At 40.8% G+C, this 18,579-nt stretch overlaps 2 protein-coding genes across 5 annotated transcripts; one reads left to right on the top strand and one right to left on the bottom strand.

Annotated features, from left to right (window-relative positions):
* Window positions 1-461: 461 nt before the first annotated feature.
* Window positions 462-9,612, bottom strand: LOC122888652. 3 transcript variants are annotated; one of them, XM_044223346.1, is made up of 4 exons: window positions 7,588-9,612; window positions 7,155-7,284; window positions 4,103-4,812; window positions 462-612 (listed from the first exon to the last, which is right to left on the bottom strand). In XM_044223346.1, exon 1 carries the CDS (start codon window positions 9,153-9,155, stop codon window positions 8,271-8,273), a length of 885 nt encoding a protein of 294 aa, XP_044079281.1. In that variant the 5' UTR covers window positions 9,156-9,612; the 3' UTR covers window positions 462-612; window positions 4,103-4,812; window positions 7,155-7,284; window positions 7,588-8,270. The 3 variants fall into 3 exon arrangements, with proteins under 3 accessions (XP_044079281.1, XP_044079280.1, XP_044079282.1); XM_044223345.1 differs by lacking the exon at window positions 462-612 and having other exon boundaries at window positions 2,710-4,812; XM_044223347.1 differs by lacking the exons at window positions 462-612; window positions 4,103-4,812; window positions 7,155-7,284 and having other exon boundaries at window positions 7,689-7,704; window positions 8,201-9,612.
* nectin1a (nectin cell adhesion molecule 1a) lies at window positions 2,193-18,344 on the top strand. Of its 2 annotated transcripts, none has more exons than XM_044223344.1 (10): window positions 2,193-2,701; window positions 11,956-12,068; window positions 13,064-13,322; window positions 14,049-14,166; window positions 14,380-14,561; window positions 14,676-14,793; window positions 15,319-15,470; window positions 15,591-15,704; window positions 15,848-15,911; window positions 17,208-17,344. In XM_044223344.1, exons 1-9 carry the CDS (start codon window positions 2,650-2,652, stop codon window positions 15,883-15,885), a joined length of 1,146 nt encoding a protein of 381 aa, XP_044079279.1. In that variant the 5' UTR covers window positions 2,193-2,649; the 3' UTR covers window positions 15,886-15,911; window positions 17,208-17,344. The 2 variants fall into 2 exon arrangements, with proteins under 2 accessions (XP_044079279.1, XP_044079278.1); XM_044223343.1 differs by having other exon boundaries at window positions 2,203-2,701; window positions 15,591-15,723; window positions 17,208-18,344.
* The last annotated feature ends 235 nt before the right edge of the window (window positions 18,345-18,579 follow it).

Genomic DNA, 18,579 nt, shown 5'->3' with positions numbered 1-18,579 from the left:
GATTTTTTCAGAGCATATAAATCTATATGTCATATAGACATATATATATGTCTATAGACATCCTGTTTGCACGGTATGAATGCATACTATCACAGGGTGGATATGTGACCCCTAGAAATTTCTAGCACTGTCATACCAAATGACTCATGTACAACGGCTCAGTGTCTCCACCTTCAGACCACTAAAAGGAATTTCATAAAGTAAGTTGGATGCAGATACGTGGCCTGCATCACCAGGTGCCAGTGTTCATCAGTGATCACAAAGCTTAGTGGTTGCTGCATATGGATGGATATGACCCAAACTACAAAAACTACTGTGAAGTTAAAAAAATCTACAAAGTAACAAATTGTCTTAATAAAGTAAACAGTTTAAACAGTTTGCAGGTAAACTTATAAATACCTTTACTCTCCCCTCACCCACTTCATGATCACAGAGGACTGCGCAGGTCCCAGCATGTTCTGTGCAGACGGCAGGAACACATCTGGACAGGTTACTTGTTCATCGGGAGGCTAACACAGGTAGATTTCTCATATTCATACAATTAAAGTCTCCAGTCCGCCTGATTTGCACGTATTTGGCCTGAAGAAGTAATCTGCCAAACCCAGAGAAAACCTAGGCAATACAAAAAGGGAGAACATGTCAACTCCACACAGACACAAGCTTGGAGTCCATTTTGGACTGCATGAGCTGAAATTATTACCCACTGAGTAAATATTACATAGTAACATCTGAAGAGTTTTGAATTTGTCTGAGACAAATTTAGATAACTATAAGGAGCTCTAGCACAGTGGGCTTGTGTTATTGAAGATTGAAAAAAAGGCCATAACCTATTCTTCTTGACAATGTATGGCAAACAATATGTAGCTAAATTATTTTAAAAAAATCATTGATTAACATAAAAAATCTTGTGTGGCTTCTTATGATAACATTGATTCCTCTTCATATGAATTATGTTCATATAACATGTTTTTGTGGAAAATGAATGCAACCCATACATTTTTCTTTAGCTTATCAGACAGACGTGTCATGGTGTCTCCTACATCATCTCTTTCTCTTTCATCAAGGTACATTCAGACAGCTGCAGACTCTTTCTTCCTACTCCCAGTGTGTTTTCCAATTTTAGTTTCTGTAATTTCTCACCCGCCTACAGTGGATGCCTCTACTGAACTTCTATCCTCTTCAAATCTCCTAACCCTTGGATGTACCATTTTGCGATTATATGTCCCCTCCAGTAATTTTCAGTGCATGTGAACGTCAAACTCTTATGTACCCTTAATGTTGCCATGCACTGAATGTAAACTGTTTGATGCTTGTCAGTTTTGTATGCAACAGGGCTGGATATGGATGGATCATGCAATACAACGCCCATTAGTCCACATAGTGCAACAAATGTCAGCTTTACCATTTCTATTTATTTATTTTCCATTAATTTATTAATTATCTAGGAAGCCTGGGAGGTGTCATGGGAAAAAAAAATATTTGTGCACACAATTTAATAATTTGTGCTCTTGAATGAATAATTAGTTTGATTTAGCACAACTTTTCACCTTCATGCCATTAGTTTTGTCTTGTATGTACCCTGCGCACTCACATTGGATTCACTTCTGTTTTATTTTGATTTAGGGCTGAGATATGTGGATATACTTTGGGTTCTGGCTCTTAAACACAATGTTATGTTATCTTTGAGATCCCTTAAACATATTTTACAGGGTAGCCTCATGGACTGCTTTGCTGTAAAAACTTGGATGACACTGTGTTTGTCATCCAGCCTCAGGGCTCTGGAGTGTTTCATAAACATCTTCTTCAAACTTCTGGCTGACTGAATTTGCAGTTTTTGTTTGCTGCTCTCTACAAGAGGGGAGGAGGCAAAATATGAAATATGATATTAAATTCATTATTGAAACAAGAGCAACAATTAAGTAATTTAAGACAACGAATGATTAAACTGTGCACACACATTTTCTTTCCTCCATAACGCCTCCTAGGCTCCCTAATCATCCATTCATTTATTTATTCCTTTAAGTCAGCCAGCACAACAGATCAGGTCAGGGCTCAACACTCAGTTTCATTAGTGGGAGGTGGCATCAGGACAACAGCACAGTGTGGAGGGGGCCAACTGTCACTGGGAGCTAATTCCTGTAGCTACGCCCCTGTCTGGGCCCCTAATTGCGTCTATTGAGTCTGCTCATTTCAAATAGCCTGACTGCGCCTTTTTTCTAAATGTGCAAACCAGCCTGCGGGCGGTTTACTCAGCTCAACCCTCACACACATTTACAGATAGCTAGTTGTCGGTCGGGACTGGGGGGTAGTCTATCTCGGAAATAATCTGCCCACGCGTTAAGCTGCTTTATCCCCGCCAAGCCTCAGTCGGACACAGACTGCTGCTGCAGCTCCGCTACCCGTCACAGGGAAGTCGGAATTAGAGTGGGAGAAAGAAAAAGTGACACAGGCTGCAGACAAGTTTGAGATTTTTTTTCATTGTGACAGAATTAGAGAAGTGTGTGCTCAGTTTGCAGCATAGGTTACATAGAGACCTGACTGGACCCTGACTGGAAGACCTGAACCCGAACCCGCTCAGTCTGGGAGGCATAAAACAAGTACACACTAGGAATTTAACCACAAAGAGAAGCTGGCACCGGTGGTTTGGGCATGGACAACCCTGGATTTTGGATATTCCTGATAACAACTTGTGTTACTCCAGGTAGGCTGCTCTGCTTTTCTCGGCACCTGTTCAATAACAGTGATGTGACACTGGTGATGTGAACCCAGGTGAGAGACATGATTGATTTCTCTGTATTAAAATCTATACCAATCACAAAGGAGATACAGACAGCGAAGAGGTCGAAAAGTAGTCGACTAGTAAGATTGTGCAAAAGCATTTGACAATTCAGTATCAGGAACACGTATCTAATAAGTTGTACATTCAGTGTACAGTAGAGAGTAAACCCACCTAAACTCAGTCTGACAAAAAATAGGTCAGTTCAAAGTAGAAATCATAGCATAATACTTAATCACCTAATCACCTTTTATATTTACCAGCTACATCAGTGTTCATGACCTTCTGTATCCTGTATTGTATATGGGCATGGCAGTTTAAACTTGTTGTTTTTAGTTTTAAGCTTTGATTGTGGTTAATTATTTTATATTTATATGAATATACAGTGGTAGTATATTTAAATACTCATATATTAACAATATACAAGTGTTCATTTAAAGACTTATCATCATCATTATCATCATCATTTTCATTTAAGTACAAGTTAACATTGAAAAATAAATCATACACTGTTGTTTTAGAGATATATTATAAGCCATGAATAAGAACATCTTTTGGGTTGCCAGGTTGTGAAAATTCGTTTGGATGATTGTCATGTCTGCAGGTACAAATGTTAGCAAGCTGTTTCACAACCTCTTGCAACCCAAGAATTCTTATTAATGCTTACAACTGATCTATAAAGCATCATGATTTATTAACTATTACTAAAGCCTTTAGTTACAACTTATAAACCCTTTATAAAGGTTGCCTGATGATATTGCAGGCTATAGGTTCATTCATTTTCTTGCTGTTTTCACTCGTTTGTTTTCGATTCAAACCGTGACAGTTTAAGAGCATCAAACTCCTCTCATCTTCATATCCAAATGATTTCATCTCTGAAACTACACAACTTTACTCCTGATCAGTGCAGAAGTCAAACCAGACCATTTTGTCAGTCCTACACAGTGTCAAAGTAAACTCGCCTGGTTTCAGCAGATGCACTGGTGTGATCACACTAAGATGTGGCCGCCCCTGCAGATGGCATCCCCACATCTTATAGTGTTGTGTGTGTGTGTGTGTGTGTGTTTGAATGAATGGACAAACTCTTGCCTCATTGTAACAGGTGCAGCTGAGGCCAAACATACAGCTGGCATCAGAGTTGTGGCTGTGTAATAAAAAGGGGGATGGTGATATACATAATGACAAAAGCGATTGTGGCAGCATACGGATGTGTTGAGCTGCTGTGATTGCGTTTTTCACTCAGTCAGTGATAAACCCGTCCCCCTCTGTGCCAGTTGAGCAGTAATTTGCTGGTGTGCATACATGTGTGTATGTGTTATTACTGACTGTGAGGCCGCGCCATGTGTGTAGGATTGTCATGGTGAAGGACAGAGCAGTGGATTAGAGCTTCACAGGGAGCAGGAAGGGTGTAACAACATGATCGCTGCCAAGTCCCAGCCTGCTGACTGTTGCTGCAGTGTGTCTGTCTTCTCCTGGCTAGTGCAGACTCAGAGCACCTCCACAGGTCTGTCAGTCTCTGCAGGGTGCCCCAGCAGGTTGATGCTGTGAGTGCTGTCACAGGCAGTCACTGATGTGTTTTCCGCTTCACATAGAAGTTTGCAGTCCTCCACTGCAGAAAGACACAGAAAAGGCTGACTGAGACTGACAGACAGGCATCCTCATGAATTTTTGCATAATCCACTGTCCACAGCTGGAGCACACAGACGCTACGCCACAGAAATAATCCAGCACAAACACACAGCCCTTCTGTCCTCTTCCTCTTTTGTTTGTCTCTTCTTTCTCTCCAGAGTTGGCCCATTTGACGCCTGTCTTTGTTCCCCTTCAGTGTCTCTCAGTAAGTTGATCTTCCTCCACAGATATTTTCTTCCTTTCTCTCAATCTCCTCTCTATCTCTCTCTCTTGGGTTTTTATTCTTCGCTCATGTCCCAAAACACAGATGCAGCAGCAAATGTCCCAAAACACAGATGCAGCAGCAACAGTCATCATAATCCTGTGAGCTGCCCGCTGAACACCGGCCAAGTGCACACTCCACGTTCCTGCAGTGCCACAGAGATTACACACCCACACAAACATGCACTCATATACACGCATGTGCACATGCAGAAACCCAATCAAAAAGAATGAGAGATTATAATCGATTTAGGGAAATGAAAGGAGAAGAAGTGTTTTCTCCATTTCAATCAGTCAAAAACAGAGAATAGCACACATAATTTGGCAAAGTAGATGTCCAAAAGCCAGTTTCTATTGTTGGTAAAGTTGTTCTTTGCTGTCATGTTGTGCAATCTTTTGGTTTAGAGCAATAAAGAGAGCTGATGTAAAATAACAATCTAGTCACAGGTATATAGTCATATCACAAACCGTAGTTAGATGCATTGGCAAGGTTTTAGGTTGAGCATTGTGTGTGTTTTTGTGCATGTGTGTCAGTTGGTCTACACTCCGCTTCAGGTTTCCCTACATTCTAAGTCCCAACGCCAAAGACACAAACACAGTGTGTAATCCCCGATCAATCACAGATTTGATGGCCTAAAGATTAAACAGTTAATCTGTCCTCCGCTCTTTCTCTCTCTGTGCTTTTCATTTTCTCATCTGTCGCTTGAGGTCAATTGTTTAGTATCTGAGGCCTTCTGGTAGCCAAGTGAGCGAGGCTGAAGGTAGATATAGTTTGTTCAGTCTTGAAACGCTGCAGTTTAATGTGATGATCTTTACTAACAGCACCACTGTTGATGTCAGCCTCATATTTTCAGTCTTAGACACATACTTGTAAACAGTTAGCTCTTTAGATTCTCTCTGCTTTCTTTTCTCCGATTTTCTATTCTATTCTAATGTGGCCAAACACTGGACTGTATGAATAACTTGATTTTGAATTTTGGTTAAAATCCCATTTTTAACCGTCTTATGTGTGCAACATAGTATCTGGACTGAAATATCTCAACTTTTAGATGGATGGATGACTTTGGTAATCCCAAAACTTTTTCTCAAGCACCACCATGAGGTTGACATTATTGACTTTTAGTGAAATGTCTACTACTCAACTATTGGATGGATTTCTGTGAAATTTGGTGCAGACGTTCATATCCCCCTCAGGATGAACTAAACATTAGTGAACTTTTCATCAAGTGGCATTTTAATTTGTCCATTTGGTTTATGACCAAATATTTGCAAAACTAATGACATTCCCATCAGCCTCAGCTGTACTTTGTGTTTAGTGCTAATTAGCACATGTTAGCATGCTAACATGCTAAACTAAGACAGTGAACATGGTAAACTTTACACCTGCTTATCATCAGCATGTTAGCATGCCAATGTTAGCATTTAGCTAAAAGCACCTCTGTGCCAAAGTACAGCCTTACAGAGCAGCTAGCTAGCTGTAGACCGTTATTGTTTTACACAGCATTTGGGTTGTTTTACTGTGCCATTTAGGTTGTTTCTAGGATTCAATATTTAATATGATTGTATTGGAGTGGCCAGAACATTCTTGAAAAACAGATTTTTTTTTTTAAATTGCAATGAGATTTCTGCTTTCCCATCTCTTTTCCTACCAGCCAACAGCAAAACCTGCCACTTCCTCTCTGTTGAACTCTCACACACACGAGAAAAGGTTAAAAATGGCTTGTCACATAATGAGTAAGATGAAGAAAGATGGAGGATATCCATTCAGGATAAAAAACCAAAAGCTCAGCACCATACTGTGATGCTCTAGCTATTCTTGCATGTTGCACATTCAACTGGGAAACAATATTGCTATTGTTTTGTTACGTTCCCATGGTCGTCTCATGCCTGTGTGCTGCTGTTTATGGATTATTGTCATGAGGACTGGTGAGGTCATTTCCCATAGTCTAAACAATAGAATAATGTAAAATGAAACAATGGGAGAGATGTGGGGTCAATGAGATATGGGTGTGTGTGTGTGTGTGTGTGTGTGTCAGAGACGTAGGTTCTCTGTCTGTTCTGCCCTCACCTAAAGCCCCTAATCAGCTCAGCAACAGAGCTCAGGGGGATTCTCAGTGGGATACGTGTGTTTGTGTGTGTGTGTGTGTGTGTGAAGGATAGAGTTCAGACAAAGAAGTCAGACACGAGTGAAAGGTATTTTACCTCCCTTATATAAAGCAGGACTGGTAGAAATTACAACCTGACCTGTTGTGGCTTTTCTGTATTCATGTGTTCTCATTTGTTTAAAAACATGTTGTGGTTTTACAGGGAGTTATGTGCCGGGCTATTTCAGAGACTACAGGAAGTCACTGCTCCCGGCCAAGAAATAGTCTGACACATATCTCCCCTTAAAAACTCGGTTTTATAAAATAACGTGTTAATTAGTGAGCTTTAGAGGTGCAGGTATGCAGATTAACATTAACATTAACATTAGACAGAGTCAGGCTACCTGTTTCCAATCTTTTGGTGCAGTCACTTGTTCCGCGGATGGCCCCATTTCCGTCCGGAATTGGGAAATCGTTCTTCCCACTTCTTTACGTTCATGACCTTTAAGTAGTACTGTGGAAACAACATGGACGCTACAAAGAAGATGTGTTCTATTTTAGCGTCCCAGTGAAGATTCATGTTGCTATCTAAGTATGATGAAACAGTTTGAAGCTTTATATTAGTTACCAGTACATTCCCTAAAACCACTAAAATATTGCTTTACCTGACTTGTTAATGCTAATAAATAACTTTGCTAACTAAACTAGGTCAGCAAACTATTCCTTTAATAGATGTCATCATGCATTTCATCCATCAGACATACAGTTGTCATGGTTTGAGGGATTATGTAAAGTATTTCCTGTTTTATTTTGTAATGCTCTTTTCCCCTCGTATACCTGCTGTGAGTGACTTTTTCCTGCCAGTTTCAGTGTAAACGTGTTTCCTTCCATTAAAATTATGAAACTGCACCTGCTCTGCCTCCGTTGTCTGCAATTGGGTCCTACTCCTTCCGCCTGCTTGGCAAAACACAACAGTACAAACTGACCAGTATGGATCCATAAGACTACTTGCTTTTTGATTTGATTTAGATCAAGGACACTTGGAGGAATGCACCCAGTAATGAGCACAGACAGGAGGCTCTGACTAGTGCATGCAGGGAGGTGTACTCTAGGCCTTGGCGGTGGAGTTCGCTACCCGAGGGGGTTAAACACTTTATAAATACCCCTGATTTCCAGTCTGCTTCCCAGCCAGTTAGCCACCAGCATGCTAGTTCTGAGCATGCTAGCTTCTAGCCTTCATTTCTGTCAGCACCTTGGCCTGCTAACATCCAGCCCACTAGCAACCTGCCTGCATCTCAGCCTGTTCATCAGCCTGCTAGCCTCCAGCCTGCACCCCGGTCTGTTAGGCTCAGATCATGTGCATGCAACATGCCTGTCCTGAACTGGCTAGCCAGTAACCTACCTGTCCTGAGCTGGCCCCAGCTCCGAACCCGTTATAACCCCTGGGTACCTGCCTGGCTTTTGGAGGTCCTCACAGTCAGCTTGGTTTCCGGCCTGCCGGCCTGCCAGCCTCCAGCCTGCTAATTTTCAGCCTGTTCTGGGCCTGGAGCCACCTTCTGGGAAGCCTTCCAGGAGGAAGCGTGGCTCCCACCACCAACGTCGTGCCTCTCCGCTGCCCAGCTGCTCATCCTCACTGCTGCCCTGTGGCATGGAGGTCCCGCTGCCCAGCACTTCAGAGACTCAGCTGCCCAGCTCCTCGTCCTCACCGCTGCCAAGTGCCTCAGAGCAGTCATCAGTCCTGCCTGGTCCCCAGTCTGTGGACTGGCCGGCTCCTGGTCTCCAGTCGGCAGCCTGGCCAACACCAGTTCCTGCGCCATGGTGGTCTCCAGTTCCTGCGCCGCAGCGGTCTCCTGTCCCGGGTCCGGTGGGGCCGCAACCTCCTGAATCCCCTGAGCTGCTGCAGCTTCCTGAATCTCCTGGACTTTCTGAGCTGCAGCAATTGCCTGTGTCTGAGTTGCTAGAATCACCAGGCCCTGAACAACAGCAACCTCCTGGACTTTCTGAGCTGAGGCAGTCTCCTGAACAACTTCCAGAGCTGTAGTAACATCCAGCTGCCCTGTTGCCGGCCTCCGGCTCAGATCTCCAGTCGTTAGACCCTGGTCCTGATCTCCAGCCACGTTGCCGGCCTCCAGATGGTTTCCGTCTTCACCGCCGGCATCCAATCCGGCCTCCGGAGGGGTTTCGCCTTCATCGCTGTCCTCAGGATCTGCTCTGCCCTTAGGTCCTGCCTCCAGGCCGTCTGCCTGAGGTCCCTTACATCGCCTTTGCCCAGCCCCCAGGTTCCCTGGCCCTGAAAACCTGTAAACCAAACAAATCCTAAGTGAACATCGTAGAGCTTCAGATGTTTCACTCTGCATCCAATCAGCTTCTTCAGTTCTGATGATGTTGTAGCCCCAGCTGTTCATATAAATTTGCTTTGGCTAATATGTTTTCAAGGAAATGTAATATGCTACCTAGGCTAGATTTACTGGCAACATTTTGTTCAGAGTAGTGTGACCTAAATAAGCAATAAGCAATTGGTAAATGGTGGAAGGTCTATCATAAGTTCAGTGAAGTGTTTTTACATGTAATTTGACATTTTACTATTTGGATGATTGAGATCAATCTACACGATATGATGCATTTAATAAGAGTTTGTTTGGCCTAAATATTAGATGTTTGGAGAGGCCATAGCTGATTTGCTACTGAAGTTGTTTCTTATAGGTATGGAGGTTTAAAAACACACATGCACAAACAAATTTGAAGGACTGAATCCACAATATTTCAGCAAAAACATTATGTAATTGTGAGCTGCCCATATGTACAGCAGCAAATGGACCTGATGCACATTAATATCCTAAATGCTGTAATCTACTCCCACTGCTGGCCTTCTTCCCTCCCAACAACCTGCACAAACACACAATGGTTTGTAAAAGTGGGCGTGTATGGCACAGTGAACTCCTGCTCTAAAACAAAACTATTAAACTTATTGATATAACAAAACACATATGGCTTCATGTGATGATGTTGGTCATATTTTTGATGTTGATATTATTATTGATATAAGCAGGGCAGACGGCTCCTAAGACATTTATCAGCATTTACTGTGCTTTTGTGTGCATGTTTGCACATGCACAAATGTACTGTATACCAAATACATTTTTGCATATTAAATGCTTTTTCTACAGATTTACATGAAAAAACAAGACCAAACAAATCATCAAGTACACTCGCTAATCACCATAATCTAAGCAAGGTTGCTCTTTCAGGTAATTTTATAGTTTTAAGGCCACAGAGTGACATTCATGCTCCACAGAATAAACAGTATTGTCTATAGCGTTCTGTTTACTATAGTCAGAACCAAATTTCAAGACTGCTTCAAGTAAAATGGTAAAAAAATACCTTTAATTCATTGTAATTTATAGGTACAGTCTTGAGAGAAAATTGCTGATTTCTGCTGGCGTTTGACCTGTCCTCGTTTATGGGATGTTAACAAATGTAAAATTACTACAAAAATCCTTCAGTCTGTAAAAAACATTATTCAAATGTTTCATTACTATATTATTTATTTGCTACTGGTATGCTTTCTGATAATAAATCACAAGAGAATGTATCATAATATTAGTGCCAGTGTATCCATAATGTATCGTAAGAGAACATATCACAATACATTTTAGTATTTATTATACTGTATATCCTCCCCTAATAATCACTGTTCGATCAAACCTTTCCAAATGGCACAACAAGAAGCTATTAAGTTATCGTGTATTGTAACCCTGCAGGAAATGACATGTTTGCACATTTCTTGAGGAAGCTCCTACACACCTCTAACAGAAATATTAGGATTGCCAACATACTGTTAATGGGTCGAAGCATTACTTAACAAGAAGACCTTGTCAGAGGGATGAACAGCTTTAGTTATGATGTCTGCGCTGTCAGCCTGGGGTATTTTTGAGTGGTTGCCTCTGCGATAGAGACTGGACTAGAACGCTAATGGACCGATCAATTCCTCCATTAATAACATGGAAATATTGGACTGCATGATGAACCATGAACTAGGGCACCTCATTATATCTGTTTTAAAAAAAAAAATACAATATGTCAAACATGGAAATCACCTCTGGGTATGGGTTACATTCACACTGTCTAATTCAGCATCATATTCATATAATAAAATTTCCAGTTGTTTGGTGTATGCCATTAAATGTTTCAGAAAGTTAAAAGTAACCAGCTGAAGAAATGTTTGTAGAGGTAAATCATACCTTATTATGCCTCTGCATGCTTTACAGTAATGTCAGAAATGGCTGTTTCCATAATCACTTTTATAGAGAGAGGTTTTCCAAATAAAGGGATTTTACTGCTTTGTCGCATACATATTACTCTATATTTGCAACCCAGTGTCTTTCATTTCCTGTTGTGATGCCTACTAGGGAGCTCTTTGGGGTGACCTTATTGTCTTATCAAAAGAGGAAGCCAAATAGATCTTGGGAGGAAAAAAGAGCTCACATGATCATCTTGTTTGTTAGGTTAATGTATAACATTGATTATATGTTGCAAAGCTTTTATTTTGGCATTATGAGTCAGTATTAACCAGGTTTCAAGTTAAGTTTTGATAAAATAAATTTTATTAAAAAGTCATATTTTAATCAAAGATGGCTGATATTTACTGACTGAGGTATAATGAGGTTTCTGTGCCTCTGTGTGTGTGTGTGTGTGTGTGTGTGTGTGTGTGTGTGTAGGTACACTGTATAACCATGTGTGTATGAGAATGAGAGCAGCTGTTGTTTCCGAGCTGTTTTGTTCAGTGTACCATCATTGTTCTTTATCCTGCATCGTGAATAATAGTAGTTTATTCTTTAAATATGATGCTTCTTACTGTATATCTGACAAACAGAAGTAAACACACGTGACTCATGTACACTCAGGAAATGGGTGTGGCTCTGCTGTGGATTTGTTAAAGGGGATCAGTAAGTCAGTGGGAACAGTAACCAAACAAACTGTGCTTATTTATACCTCACTCTAATCCACAACCTTTGACCTGAGCTCACCTGTCACGCTGCTGAACTGTATCAGCTTTGACAGCTCAGCTCACTTCATCAGCTCAAAATGCTGTGCTGACTGTGAACACCTTAGAGCATGCCAATCTGATGCTGCCAACATGTGCGTATTTGTGTGTGTATGCCCGGTATAGGTGAAAATATTTTTATGTCTGTGTTTCCCCTACAGGAATAAATGGCCAGACTGTGGAAATGGATGATGGGAAGTCGGGGTATGTTGGCTCAAAGGCGGATCTCTGCTGTCGGTTCATCAACAGCTCCCCGCCTGTCAAAATCTCCCAGGTATTCAGTCGTCCACCTGAATGCATGGTGTATGCAGATTAAAACATAAAATACATAAAAATCACAAGAGCAAATGATATCTTTCAAACACAGAGCACACCTTCCATATTCCAGATAAATCAGCACACTGTTTATGCTGTGCGTTTACGTGCGATTAAGTAACCTTGATATTTTCATCTTTAAGAAGAACATTGGACATTCATGAGGTGGCCAGAAACACAACGCTAAATCATTGTTTCACAGTGACCAGGTTATATCGGTGCATGTAAATATGTTCTGCCTTAACCTGATATCTACCAAACCTCCTTATTAGAGAAATGTCAGCCTGTTTCTGTTAACAGAGGCCACATTCAAAAATTTTAACCATGTATGCACAGATATTCTAAAACAACCAGTGGCATTTTTCTTTTGAGATCAATTTTAGGGACCATACCAGAAGTTTTCCCCCCTGTTTTAGCTATATTTAGCTATATTTTTTAATACTAGCTACAGTTTCCAAAGAACTGATTTCCCAGTGTCCAGGATGTCATTTTTATTTCAGCAAGGCAATAAATCAAGAAACGTCCCTGCTCTGAACTGCATTACCACTTAACAATAATGTAACTCTGGCAGAGAAAAGGCCCCTAATTGTGACCATTTATTGTCTTTGTGAACTGATTTTCATCCCATTATTTTCATAGGAAACCAATTTAAAAACGTTTAAGTTTGCCTTTGACCATTAATAATGAAAGATATAAATATGCAGTATGCAATGTAGTTAATGGGCTAAAACCACTGTTTGGTATAATTGTATAAGTGCATGCACCACTGAGGACATTTGAACTAATATACATAAGCTAATATACTATATTTCACATTCATCTTGTTTGTTTATTGTTGGCCTACTCAATATTATATAACTAATATAACTGTGTCAAATGTCTGTCGTTCATATCAGAACTGTTCTACTCTTCAGCCCATCAATGACTTCTTCCATTTCATCTATCTTTCTCAAGGTAACATGGCAGAAACTGGTGAATGGAACTAAGCAGAATGTGGCAATCGCCAATCCCTCCCTGGGTGTGTCTGTGGCCCCGCCCTACAGGGACCGTGTCACCTTCAAGAACGCAGCTGTGAGGCGACGAACTCCGACTCTTGAAGACACCACCATCACCTTCTCTGCGCTCCGCCTCTCTGACGAGGCAACCTACATCTGTGAATACACCACGTTCCCCGCAGGGAACCGAGAAAACACTGTAAACCTCACTGTCTTCGGTAAGACAGATGTGTGATCTGGTTGTGGATTGTCACTCTCACATATGACAGAGGATAGGGGGGGTCTTGTTGTCCAGGAAGTCACTGCTCCTGGCGAAGAAATATTGGGGTACATAAGCCCCATACAAACCACAGCTTGTTGTTTTTGGACGGATTAAACTAATGAGATATAACATGCATATCAAATTCAATTAGTGAGCTTTAGAGGTGCTTACCTTCGGACAGAACCAGGCTAGCAGTTTCCCCCTGCTTCCAGTCTTTGTGCAAAGCTAAGCTAACCGTCTCCTGGCTCTACCCTAATATTTAGTGTAGACGTTTAAGGGTGGCACCAATCTTCTCTTCTAACTCTCAGCATAAAGCATAGAATACTCTACACTATATAGAAAAATAGCCAACAATGTGAAAACACAATTTTAATTGTTATTTCACCTTTTAATTTTGAGTCCTAATGGATGGACCATGGGATGAACATTACCTGTAGATAGTAAATAATGAATGTCGAATTTTGACTTTATAACATTGTTTTTAGGGCACCAGCTTTTAGAGTTTGGAGGGTGATTTGTTGATGAGGTGATTGCTGTTCATATTTACTGTCGAGTCAAAGCTTTAACCTGTCAGTACTTTGAACAGTCTGTCATAAGTTAAACATTATACTATATTATCATGCTTTAAAAGTAGTCTAACGCTAGTTAAACTCAGTGCTTTTGTTTATTTTCATTCCCTAAGTACGCCCGACAACGCAGATGAGTCTGTCCACGCCGACGCTGGTGGCTCGTTCATCCAATCTGAAAACACCGGTGGCCACGTGTGTCTCTGCCAATGGAAAACCGCCCGGAACCATCAGGTGTGTGTGTTTATGTGTGCTTTAGTGGAAGACAAGGAGTGTTTTCTCTCTAGAATTCATCCTCCCTTTTTAGAAGCTAAGTTTACTACAGCATGTGCTGTGGCTTGTTTGATGACAACACTGCCCTAGTTGTTGAAATCCCACTTAACCACAAATCAGCCCACAGTGATGCATTTCTGTGTTGTGACGCTGATTCCTTGTTGATGTGAGTAGGTGGGAGACAAGGGTTCCGGGAGAAGTGACCACCCGAGAATACAGAAACTCAGACGGGACATTCACCGTTCAGAGTGACTACATTTTGGTGCCCAGCAAAGAAACACACAAGGAGACGCTCACCTGTGTCACAACCTACAACGAGGAGGTCTTCACTGACAGCGTCACTCTCGATATTCAGTGTAAGTCTTTCTCACACGTAACAATAAGTACATAACTATACAGGTAAAATAAAGTACACAAGGTAAATTACAAGCTAAATTTCTGTTATTTGTATGTGTTTGTGTGTGTACCAGATGAGCCGGATGTTTCGGTGGATGGGTTTGATGGAAACTGGTATCTGAACCGAGAGAACGTCCAGCTGAGCTGCCAAGCTGACGCCAACCCAGCCGTCTCTCTGTATCAATGGAGACTGTGAGTACAACTCTAGTTTGTGTTTCACTCAAATTTACTGTCAAAGTGAGAACACCTTATTACTATGCATCAAGGAGGTTGTAATGTGTCTTTAAACTGAGAAACTGAGATTCACTTAAAATGGATCACTTAAAAAATATAACAATCTTCATGAATTATGTTGCGAGTCTATCCTATCCCCCAACATACACATAAACCAGTAAACACACCCTCTGCTTCCTTTTCCTTTTTGTATTGTTTGTATTGTGTTAAGTTGAAACGGGATACATGTGTTCAAAAAGCTGAATTCACTCTTAAAGGGGAATTCACAGAATTTCCCTTTTATATGTGGAAATTGTGCCTTTCCTATTTTTGAGTAGTTCACAAAATAAACAAGCAAAGTGCACATCAAGGTCACAAATGTTTAGGGAACTGCATCTTTAAATGAAAGTTATTCACGTGGACAAAATGTTGATTGAAGAGACTCTTAGTTTTGCAACTTGTGTGCACTTCTTATTTAAGTTTTATTTTCTGCATATTCTGCAGGGTTAATGGATCCATACCGAGCAACGCTGAGATCCGAGACAATGTCCTGACCTTTAAAGGGCCGGTCACATATGACGTGCAAGGTACCTATGTGTGTGATGCAACCAACAGCATTGGGACACGATCGGGCTCTGTGGAGGTCAGCATTATAGGTACGCTTATCTGGAGTCTGGGGTCATTTGATTTGATGATAAGAGCAAATTGGAAGGAAAGGAATGTGTTTGTTTGAATTATTATTGATGGGTGTGTGTGTGTGTGTGTTTTCTCTGTAGAAAAGCCACTACCGCAGATCGCAACAGGTGATGTCATCAGCGTAATCGCCTTATTACTAGCTGCTGGAGTGCTCATGGGCATTACTGTCACAGTCCTGGTGCTCAAAATAAGAAGTAGGAAAGATGACTCCTCGTACGTAAATAGTCCATTATCTCTCCATCCCCTTGTTTCACATGCTTGTTTGTCCCAACATGCTTTGTATCCTTTATTACCATCCTCATCGTCCATCTTTTATGCTCTTTTCCTCGTTGATCAGAAATGACTCTCCGTCCAGAAAACTGTCCCAGCCGATAAGGAAAAGACCAGCGGATGACATCCAGGTAACCTATATGTTGTGTTTGTAATTTACATATCCAATGTTCAAAGTGTTACAGGTGTGCTTAAGTGAAGAATTCAATTGTTTGTAATATGTAATGTAAACTAAATTACAACTGTAGAATAATAATAGAGTATATAACAGAATTAATGCTGTAATGCTACTACTGGCTGGCTGAGGTGATGTACCTACAATCTCACAGTGGTATAGTCATTGGCAGCTGATGTAAAATAATACATAGTGCTACTACTACAGAAAACAGTAGAACATATCAGTCATCACTATTGCCAACAATGCATCAAAACTGATTCACAAAAACTGCCAAAGCATCCTAAAGCTGAAATTCAGCATCCTAACTGGCCGCAGCTCCTAACTGGCCGAGTTAGGAGAAACTCCTAAAAATAAGGGGCAGGTCATTCCTACCTTTAGGACTCCTAAGTTGTTGATCTAAGGGAAATACACAAAGCATTTTAGATCTACAAATAGCTCCAAAAATAGAATAAATTAGTTTGACAGTTCATTAAGTGAACATTAAATAATCACCAACGGAAATAAATACATGAATAAAGGTGATATCTATCTATCTATTTATCTAATTTGAATTTGTTCCTCACACTCCTGTGTATTGATGAATATTTAGTTTCACATTCACTGACACAGACTGGTCACCTGTCAACCAATCACTGTGGACATAGTGAGGAAGTTCACTCATGAAACATGTTGTCAGCATGTCGCTGTGCCACACCTGGTGTGACAGGGCGTTAAAGGTGCCCTGTGGAGTTTTCTTTTAAATAAACAAAGTTTCTGTTTATTTAGTGTTACTCACCAAATCACATTGTGTGCATCCTTAAAGCCAAACAAATGTGTTGAAGGCATTTCCTTCCTCATAAAACATTTCCAAAGCTGATTTTTTTGGAAAAGTTTTTAAACCAGCATTGTTTACATCCTTGTTTACTTGCGAGCAGTTTTCTTCTCCTTGTCTTTGTTGGTGCAGTGCTACGTTCCTTGGCACGTTACCACCACCTGTAGATGGATTAGTGTGAAACCACTGGCAGGACTGTGTATCGTTGCATCGCCTGCGTGCTTGTGCATGTGAATCCTCATGCATATGCAAACTAAATAAAAACATTGCTTCATTGCACTACTAGAAGGTCAGAAACTTCACAGGGTACCTTTAAGTACATACTGTATGTACTGTATGCGTGCATCTATAGTATATCCGGTACATACAAGTTGCAGAGTATGTGTATTGTTTCTAATTTTGATACGTCTTAAATATATGGCTCTCATTTCTCCACAGCATTCAGGACGGTTATATGAAGAGCTTCCAAACACTGCAGACTATGTGAGCTACAGACTGGCCTGTAACAAGGAGGACTACCCAGAGCCCTACTCCCCTCCCATCAATCCTCCGCTCTCATTTCTGCCCCAACATCCCTACCACTCCTCACAGCCAACCACTGCAACCAGCAGCAGCACCACCACCATGTCAAAGAACACCTTCTCTCCTCCTTCACACACCACGGCCATCTTTAAATACCCCTCGGTACCGGGCCTGTCTTCTCCTCCCCCGGGAGTGGCGGCGTACACTTTTCCCAAAGAGCAGTACGTCTGAACCGACACTTCGTCACAAACTCAAACCTCCCCAGTGAGCTTGGATGAAACAACCGGATCTAAACCCGAACCTTCCTTAAGAGGAGGTTGTTGTTTAACCCTGGACTGTCAGGCAGCGTCTCTGCAATGTCTGCACCACTGTGGACGACTCTGGAAGTCAAAGGACAACGCAGCTTTTGTTTTTGGACTTGGAATTTAGTCCAATTTTGAAACATTTTCTCTCTTTTGTCTGGTCTTTTATTGTGTTATCTATTCTTTGAAAAGGGAAGATTGTTGAACCATGTTTTAAATGCAAGTTTTAGGATAGAGGAAGGTCAAGTTAAAGATGATTTGACTGTCACTGGAAAAATGTATATTACATGGATGTATAACATTTGATTGGAAAATACTTCCAACTGAATGGATAGGATTATCTCTTCATGTCTGATGTGGTTGACCCCTTACTTTGTCCTCTATGGTTATCATTTTGTAAAAAAAAAAAAAAAAAAAAAAAAAAAAAAAACTGATTATAATATACTACTTAATCTCTAATGCCCATTCTCTTTATTCTGCATCGTACACACTGCCAATCCCTTTACTGAGGACCAGCAGACCTCACCTTTTAGTTTTACCTGATGTTCTGATGTAATACTTTTACTGTGCTTGTATTTTGTATCATTTATGTTTTTCTTTGCAAAGAAAAAACATTTTTATTTACTGAAGACATTTATGAAATTGATGTTTTTATTTGTGGTATCTGTGGGTTTTAGTATTCATTGACACTGGTTGTTGGATGAGCCTTGAATTTTTAGCATTTAAATAAAAATGATGATGTAAACTTGTATCAACAGTGACAGAAAACCACAAAACCATACAAACTTTTCTACTCTTTCTTTACTCGAAATAGTCACTTTATTCAGGGCCAGCACTGACTATAACATTCACTATGAAATACGCATTAACAATTAAAAGTCTACTGTACATTCTTTCCTCAACAATGTTTTAGAGTAATTCTGTTGGTAATTTTATCAGAGGCATCTCTAATCTGGTAAGTGTGTTTTTAGTCAGAAGCAGCATGG

This window comes from Siniperca chuatsi, linkage group LG14, assembly GCF_020085105.1.
Source record: "Siniperca chuatsi isolate FFG_IHB_CAS linkage group LG14, ASM2008510v1, whole genome shotgun sequence".
NCBI classification, from domain to species: Eukaryota; Metazoa; Chordata; class Actinopteri; order Centrarchiformes; family Sinipercidae; genus Siniperca; species Siniperca chuatsi.
Note: the sequence above shows the minus strand (reverse complement) of the source record. Positions and strands in the feature narration are given on the sequence as shown.

Coding starts and splice junctions, on each gene's coding strand:
- LOC122888652 (XM_044223346.1), bottom strand. CDS start 9,155: ATGAACAGCTGGGGCTACAACATCATCAGAACTGAAGAAGCTGATTGG.
- nectin1a (XM_044223343.1), top strand. CDS start 2,650: ATGGACAACCCTGGATTTTGGATATTCCTGATAACAACTTGTGTTACT. Junction 14,167..14,379: donor AAACCGCCCGGAACCATCAG/GTGTGTGTGTTT, acceptor TGATGTGAGTAG/GTGGGAGACAAGGGTTCCGG. Junction 15,724..15,847: donor AGTAGGAAAGATGACTCCTC/GTACGTAAATAG, acceptor CTCGTTGATCAG/AAATGACTCTCCGTCCAGAA.